Raw genomic sequence first — 8,839 nt, forward strand, 5'->3', positions numbered from 1 at the left:
GATTTTTAGGAGAGAACAAAGCATGTTATTACAGTTCTCAAGGAAGAAGTAGGTCACAAAAAAAGACTCTATAGTTTTAAATATTAAGAAAGTTTTATTTCGTGTAATCCAAATGTTATCAATGAAAATCTCTTGAAATATATAATTTGCTAATTGTCAACATAATTAACCTTCTCCAAAGGAAATTGTGTTTGATTTAAAATGTGAATTAGGACAGACTTTGTGTGATTAGGAAAACATCAAAAATGCACATCGAAAATTACATGTCCAGTGCCCAGTAACCTCTGACACATCCCTCATCAATCATATTTTTACCATTATTATTACTTTTTCTGCAGATGTCCCAAAGGAGCAGAGGCTTCAGGCTGTCAGAGCAGCCATATTACTGATGCCAGATGAAAACAGGGAGGTTCTGCAGACGTTACTCTGCTTCCTGCGTGATGTCACTTCTATGGTAGAGGAGAACCAGATGACTCCGATGAACTTGGCTGTTTGTCTGGGACCTTCGCTCTTCCACCTCAGCATCTTGAAGAACGAGACGCTGTCGCCAAGGTGTGTATGATACTGAATCAAGTGTTTGTACTTTATTTGATAAGGGTAATGCTATTTACCTAGTTCACCCCCCTACCCAAGTTAGTTTCCCAGTTTGGCTTTGGTATCTTGGGTTATACTTTAAATGTAACGTTTCTTTTTTCAAAATTAAAATTATATAGCACCAATAAAAAAAGTAGTGCTTTCATGGTCACTCATGTCCCTCTATCTATTTTGTCAATTAACTACAAAAAGAAGCTTTCTATGTGATTGTGGTGTAATGATGGTAGCTGTACTTACCCATAAACTTACATACAGACTTAAAGCAAACACTTTAGCTGCGCTTTATGCTACTTGGTACTTGATTTATGTTTTTCCTGTTCATTATTTCTACCTCTCTAGATCAATCCAGAGGAAGTACACCACAGGCCGACCCGATCAGAAAGACCTAAATGAGAACCTGGCCGCCACCCAGGGCCTGTCACACATGATCACTGAGTGCCAGCACCTCTTTCAGGTCAGGATTTATACAGGAAAGAGTTACTTTCTATTGAAGTAAACATGATGAATGACTGATAGAAGCTATACAAGTCACTGTATTTATGAAGAAATAATGAGTGAGCACATTTTTTTCATCAGAAACTAGCGGATAAAAATAACTGAAAATGCTAAGTGGAGGGATGTTTTCCCAGCTGAGTTGTTATTATCCAAGGCCACAGTATAATCGTGTGTAATGAGCTCTTTTCTAAAACTGTATCATCATTACTTCAAGGCTGTGTGTGAGTGTATCGTGTTTCTAGTGAAAAACACTTTCAAGGACAAGAAAAAAACAGACTTGGTCATGAGGCAGTTTTGAGTTTTATGTGATTCACGAGCTTTCATAAGACAATATTGATTGACTCTTTTCTCTAAAACACTGAACTGAAAGTGTTAGAGTTTATAGAATGATGATATTTGAAAGGCAGTCAACACTGGATACAAAAATGTTGATGCACCCATTTAACAAAAACCCTTTGCAAGACCTTCTGCTGCTCAATTAGCCGATGGAAAAGCGAACCAAATGGCGCTGTGATTTTTTTTTATCAAGGTCTATATTCTGTGGCTTTTAATTAGGCCTGAGAGCAGTGGTGCATTGTGATGTTTTTATTTTTATTTTTTCTCCTGTTGTTCCCCAGATCCCTGAGGAGATGGTGAGCCAGTCTCGCAACTCTTACATGGAGGCCGAGCTGATGGTGCCCCCGCTGGATGAGCTGTGCAAGGCTCACGAGGAGGAAGCGATTGAGGATGAGGAAGAGGAGGATGTGGAAGGGTCCTATCACGCACACTTAGAAAGGCTGGTCCAGAACCTGCTGGAAGAGGCCAAAGATAAGAGCAAAGGCTGGGTGTCTCGCTCAACTACTGACCATACAGAACTGGCATTTAAAAAGGTAATCGGGACATGACATTTCTTGAATATTATAAAACTCTAGAAGGGCAAGAAAGACAGAGAGAAAAATGTATAAAAAAAGTATTTTACATTACATAGCTATTTTTACTTATTAACACTCAAGCTATTTGTTCACCTCCTAACGTTTTAATAAGCCAATAAAAAGGTTAAAGAAAGGAAAATTCTGTGCACATCGTTGACATGGAGACCCACACACATGTTTAAAAAAGAAAAAAAATCATTTTAAAGATTTTCTTTTAATATGTAACACTCATGATGTATTTGTGTATTTGTGTAACAGGTGGGAGATGGTAACCCTCTGAGGCGATGGCGAGTGTGTGTCGAGGTGGCGGCGACACCCAGTGAGGTGCTGCAGCGGCTCCTGAGAGAGCGCCCCCTGTGGCATGGTGAACTACAGCAGGAGAAAGTTCTGGAGACACTGGATAAACAGACGGATGTGTACCAGTACTCCTGCTGCAACATGGCACCTCACCCCAGCTGTGACTTTGTGGTACTGAGGTCAGGATTCATGACTGTTCATGTGTAAATGCATTGTGGGAGTTACAAAATGAATTGTTAAGAGCATTGTTATTTATTGCACAGTACAACACTCATCAGGTATTACAATGTCAAACTGGTAATAACAAAGAAGGGACAACATACACATACACATTTACGAAGGTTAACTCATTTTTTTTTTTTTTTGCTTCTGGGTTTGTTGGACAAAACAAGAAATTGGATTCCATCTTCTTTTGCTTCAGAATACTGTGTCGGACAAATGTCACTCTTTTCTGATATTTCTTATTAACCAACAATGAGTCAATGAATCAAGTTAATATGATTCATGATAGCCAGAAATTAAGTAAATTAAATGAAGTAATTTAAAACAATATCTTACATTCCCAGATTAAATGCTTGACCGTTCTTTGTATCTCTGGAACCCTCAGATCCTGGCGCACAGACCTGTGTAAAGGCTCCTGCGCCCTGGTGTGTGTGTCCATCGAACATGAAGACAGCCCACGCATGGGAGCAGTGAGGGGGGTGGTGCTTGAGTCACAGTACCTCCTCGAGCCCTGTGGGACCGGGAGGACCAGACTCACACACGTCTCCAGAGTGGACCTCAGGTGTGTGGCAGATTCTATTGTGTGTTCTCATTGTCCAGAGTTGTAATCAGCAGTGCAGTGTTTAAATTGCATGCTTTTGCTTGTCACAGGGGAAGATCTCCAGAATGGTACAACAAAGCATTCGGTCATCTGTGTGTTAATGAAGCTCAGAGGATCCGCTCCTCTTTTCAACTGGCTGGATCAGATGAGCACTGAGCCCTGGACGACAGCCTTTATTTTGGGTCACACTGGCTGAGCAGCTGGGCCGGACAACAATTGATCCAGGAGGAGATTCATTCAGGAAGTGGACTATGAGTGTCTTTTAATGCTGCTGAGTACCATACTGTACTGAGTCACAGTCATTCACATGCGGAGAGGGGAAGTGTTTCTCATCCTAGACATCTTTAAAAAACAAAATACTCCTTATTTACCTCATAAATTATACTTTTCTAAACCTGCATTTGCACCCTTTTTTTTTAATTTTTAGCTATGAAACAAAGAATTAGTTTTTCTTTGTTATGTAGACAGGATATATTCATTATTTATTCATTCTTACAAATCAAAAAAAAAACCTTGCTAAATAGACTACCTAATCCGGAGGCCAGCTCCTTCCTATGACCCTGGTTTATTGGGTATTTTATGAAACAGGAAAAGTTATTTTGATGCAGTATCCTCCTAAGCTTACACATAACTACGACTGATCACGCAGAATGATCAACAGTGGCATGAATGAGCCTGGTGCATAGGGGGGGGGGGAAACGGCAACTGTATTGATTATTTTGATATATGGCCTGCCAGTATTTTTTTTTTCTCTGAGACATATTGTTGAAACTGACCTGAAGAGGCAGTAGACATTCATTTCTGATCTGATTTAATCAAAGAAGAAATGAATGTGAAATGCATAAAACAACCCTTAAAATATCTTACATTTACTTGGCATGCCTTTTAAAGCCAACTTTTCAATGAATTTGTCCCTCTGAAAACTAACTTTTAAATCTGCATCAGCTTTTACCCCTCCGACAAAGATATTAACATATCACATCTATAAATGCACTTCATTTTGACTGTGCCTTCTGCAGGTAAAGATGCAGAAACCCTAGTGTGTCCATTGAGTAGGAATGACTTGAACCAGTACAATATGGGTACACGTCATCATTACATTTTGAAAAGTGCGCTTGATCAGGAGCAACAAGTACGTGACGGATCTGCATCACAGAAAAGAAGAAACACTCATCGGGTCCATCAATGTGCTTTAATCCTGTTATTGATAAAACTGTGTTAGATATCACTGTTAAGTTCTCTGTCACGACTTTCAGTGTTAATCTTATCTAAATGTTATTTTAAAGTTATGAAATCCATTATGATGATGTATATGATGTCACTGTTGCATTTTTTTATTTTTATTTCTGCTGTCATGTTATACAATGTCTAAGACATGTGATCATTTCACTGCTTCTGGGAAGCATGTTTGAAATTGTGTGTGTGTGTGTGTGTGTGTGTATGTGTGTGTGTGTGTGTGTGTGTGTGTGTGTGTGTGTGTGTGTGTGTGTGTGTGTGTGTGTGTGTATATGTGTGTGCATGGATTTGCCCGTGTATCTGCATTAAAGATATACGTTCAGCTTGTATTGTAGATACTGTATGATGCTTTCTGTGCCAGCAGATCAAACATCAGAGCTTTTCAGGGTCCTCCTATCATATTGATAAGCTGAAATGTGAACTTTTTCCTACCGAAGCAATCGTAGAAAAAGCTTGCTCTGCCATGGCGCTGCCTTGGCTTTTATTTATGTTTCAGCTGTAGGCAGCGTTGCTTTGGTGTTGCTATGATACAATAACTCTACAGTGCAAGCAATATCCTGCGTGGAGGCTGTTTTCTGGGGAACAGTGTGGCATGTGTGCGTGTATGTGTGTAAATATGTGCGTTTGATAGAGTCAAAAAAGACAGACATACGGAGTGAGTGAGTGACATTGACGTGAGCCCTCGGTGGCAGTGTGAGAAGAGGCTCCAAACTTAGCAAAAGACCAGGGTGTTTCTGCTTTGTGATTTCTGAAGAAGTTACAGAAAACAGAACCTTTGTTTCTAGGGAAGAGAATAAAAGGTTATAAGAACTTAACAAAAGCATTCTCTATTTTCTTTAATATCAATCTCTACAATTAAGTAACATCTGTACTTAACCCCCCCAAAAAATTAAAGGAACAGATAAAATTGTATTTATTTTTTTAACCATTTTTTTAATGTCACAGCAAAAATAACTAATTGCATGGTTGTATTTGTTCAATGTGAAACACAAGACTGGCAATAAAGATCCAAGTGAAAATATGGTCTTACTTAGAAATACAAATGGCAAGGTTTGCCATGTAATAAAAATAAAGTGTCCTTTTACATGTATATATTTTTTGGGCAGCGTACTTCACAAAAAAACACGTGTCTTGTTGTGTGCTCCTGTGTCCTCTGAGTGGTGCTGTTGCTTCTCTGAAGTTTGAAGGTCACGATTGAATCCTGGAATGAAGGCAATGCAAAATGCTTTTTAGGTATCTGAGTGAATGAAGAGTCGTCAAAGCATCTGGGGTTTATTCTCCCTGAGGACATTTCCCACTGTTCTCTCCTTGTGTCCTCTGAGGGAATAAATGTAGGCCCCTAAACCTCCACAGCTCAGATCAATATTCAATCACATTTACCTACTTAGCTTGGAAGTGGACTCTCTCGGAGGACGATGAAGGTGTTTGAAGCACACAGAGACGCTGCTGCCTCCCTGTATAGAACAGACTGAATGTAAGCTTTGTAACAGCAGCAAACGAGTGAAACATTGCTTCATTAACTTGTACCTCATTTAACATGTCAAGTGATTTTATCTGGAAAGTAGGGCACACTGTTGCATCTCCTGAATGACAATGATCCTCTGCATCGTGGGTGTACCTCAGTACCACTTCTGCATGGGCTTTGAAGAAATGAAGAACAGCGTGTTGCAAATTACACAGTGGAGAAAAAAAAAAGAAAACATCTGACAAGGTGACTCCAGCATTGATTTTCTCCACTGGAATCCCACTTGATTCCAGTTGGTAGATAATATCTTTAGAGCTGCTGTGGACTTTGCATAAGATGTGGTAAGACAGTATTTCCTGTCATACAATACAGAAAACAATCTCTTCCGGGGGGGAAACTGTAGCCTACATGTCGAGCAGCGACTTCTCCTAAAAAGCATGAATGTTTACATTTCTTCATCCAGATGTATTTGTGCTGTTAAACTTTTGTTTTTATTCAACTTTGGGGCAGAAACGTGCTCAATATTACAGTGCCTATTTGAGGCATTTGGGGGATGAACTGCAATTTGGCCATCTTTTAGACTTTTTTCATACTGCCTTTCACCAATTTGACAACGCCATTAAAGTAGGCACCCTTAAATGTAGCCTACTCAGCTTTTACTTTGAAACTGGCGAAAAAATAGAAAATTTGGTACAATGTCTGGTGTTAGCTTACCGTTAAAGGAACAATTTTCTTTGGGATTTTCAAGCGGATTTTTGGACTTTTATTAAAAATGGACACCAGAGAACCATCATTGAGAAATGTAAGTGACGCTGAATCTAAAAATACCCTCGTAATGTGTAGCCTATATATTTGAATGATTTGTGTTTCAGAAAGGGAAAAGGCTTGAGCTTTACAATGGAAATTGCAGTTGAGGGCTTATGTGTGTCAACAATGATTCAATTAGCGTGTAATTTATTCTCTTTAGGTTTTATAGTCAGTGTCAGTTATTTCATTAGGCTGTATGCTACTTTGTTTATTTCACTAGCCTGCTGCTCAAGTCAAACAAGATCATCTATGGTCTATCATCTATCTATGAGTAGTAAATAGGCCCAGTACAATTACAACAAATAATAAATATATTGATAGTGAGTTGCATTTTTTTTTAAATGATACCAATAGGCCTATTTCCCGTAAGGAGTAGAACTGTGTTTTATATATTTATAGCCTACTGTAATAATAAGCTACAGTTGAAACTGGATATTAACTGTGGGTTTTGAATGTAGACAAAGCCTCTGCTGTTACGTATTCTCTTAGATAATATAGGCTACCTGCATATTTTTCAAAACAGTGTTAAGATATCAGTTGGCTCTTTTAATAGTTAATAAAATTACTTGTCTTGCTTTCCATTTCATATTCTCTACCCCATGACACAAATAATACACTGTTTGTGGTACTGTCTGATCTTATGTAACTCTCAGTCATACCACACTATCTGTTGAAAAAGAATCTCCAATCAGGGCTGCTCGATTATAGTGACAAAAACAAAACATGGCAACATCAGGATTTTTTGATTGATATTGAGATCATAATTATAAAACACGATTACTCATTGATTTGACAACATCTGCATCATGTGAATTGATTGAACTTAAACACTCTGAACTCTTTGAAAATGAAGCCATATGTGAAAAGAAATCAATACAAAAAACATAAATATATAAAAATAATATATACAATATATAAATCTAAAAAAAAATTTAATCAACAATGTTTTTGAGGTAGTGGTGGGCATGCACTCAAAATAAAACAAACACTTTGAAACATTTACCACACATGACAAAAGCTATATTCACTATAATCTTGTTTTCATAATCGTGGGAGCCAACATTGTATTTTAAATTGAAACTCTATTGATTTCCAAGCCCTATCACCAATCTTAAAAGAGAAAAACATAATTGTTAATGTGATCATTCAAGTTGATGTTCAAGTAAAAGTTGTTGCTCTGTATCTACTCCACATTCACGTTATATGAACGTAGAGCAGGGAGAGAGAAAGACGGGGGGAAAACAGATGTATCTCCTCTGAGACGCACTAATCCACTGTCTTCTCCCAGACTTCCATGATAAGGTCATTAATGAATAAATTATCCTATGAATGAATTATTGATGAGACTATGTTGGCAGCGATGTGTACAGTATCCTTGAGTTTGTGCCCTGGTATTGGCATACGGAACTATGCTCAGTTAATGTTGAAAATGAGAGAAGCATTTGTTAAATGTTCCAAAAAAGGATATACTGTAGTAATATATAAAAAACCCTTCTCTTCAACTGTGTGAGCTTGTTGAAGCAATTAGGTTTGTTTTCAAGTCATTTGAGCTCAACTCTACAGAAGAGACTGCATCAGTGAAAAAAAACAAAAAAAAACCTGATAGGATTTTGTCCAATAAAAGGTCAAAACAAAGGTCAAAAATGTTCAGGGAATCTCGACATCCTTAAACAACATGATATAGACACAAACAATACTTTTAATGTCACTCAACACTCTCACTCTCTCTTTATCTAAATGCCAATTGTAAATGGATATTTCCAATTCAGTAAATTACTCCACACATATAGAATTGTTCTGCTGAGACTTGTATTCCACAGAAAATGACAAGAATGAAGAGCATATGCAAACTTCAACTGCAACTTAAAAGTGAAATAAGTTGAATATTACAGTAATCTAAATGGCATAGTGTTAATCAAAGGTGGCCAAATTAAGAAAAATAAACTAAGGAGTGACAGTAACTGTTGGATCACTTGTTAACAGCAGGAAGATGCTGCCATCGTAACTTACTGAAAATCACCAACAATGGAGTGAATCCTTAATTAGTATGCCAGTGAACTTTTCCATGATTTATGTTAGATCAATGTATCAGTGTAAATCAATCAATATAAATTGCCTTGCTAAGCTCTTTTAGTCTTCTGACCTTTAAAAGTGTCAACTAGCTATAGCAATTGATCGCATTTCTTCGTTGAGCTTTGGAAAAAGATGTTT

At 37.8% G+C, this 8,839-nt stretch overlaps 1 protein-coding gene across 5 annotated transcripts in view; it reads left to right on the forward strand.

Moving 5' to 3' along the window:
• The window catches only part of stard13a (StAR related lipid transfer domain containing 13a), a 48,983-nt gene extending 44,324 nt beyond the window's left edge, over positions 1-4,659 (forward strand). For all 5 annotated transcript variants that reach the window (XM_065963212.1, XM_065963208.1, XM_065963210.1 and 2 more), the window contains 6 exons: positions 339-552; positions 934-1,048; positions 1,707-1,958; positions 2,259-2,476; positions 2,905-3,081; positions 3,171-4,659. In XM_065963212.1, the coding sequence (XP_065819284.1) occupies positions 339-552; positions 934-1,048; positions 1,707-1,958; positions 2,259-2,476; positions 2,905-3,081; positions 3,171-3,276 (1,082 nt within the window). In that variant the 3' untranslated portion in view covers positions 3,277-4,659. The remainder of the gene's footprint in view (positions 1-338; positions 553-933; positions 1,049-1,706; positions 1,959-2,258; positions 2,477-2,904; positions 3,082-3,170) is intronic.
• Positions 4,660-8,839: the final 4,180 nt, after the last annotated feature.

The sequence above is a fragment of the Labrus bergylta genome, chromosome 14 (assembly GCF_963930695.1).
Source record: "Labrus bergylta chromosome 14, fLabBer1.1, whole genome shotgun sequence".
In the NCBI taxonomy this organism is placed as follows: Eukaryota; Metazoa; Chordata; class Actinopteri; order Labriformes; family Labridae; genus Labrus; species Labrus bergylta.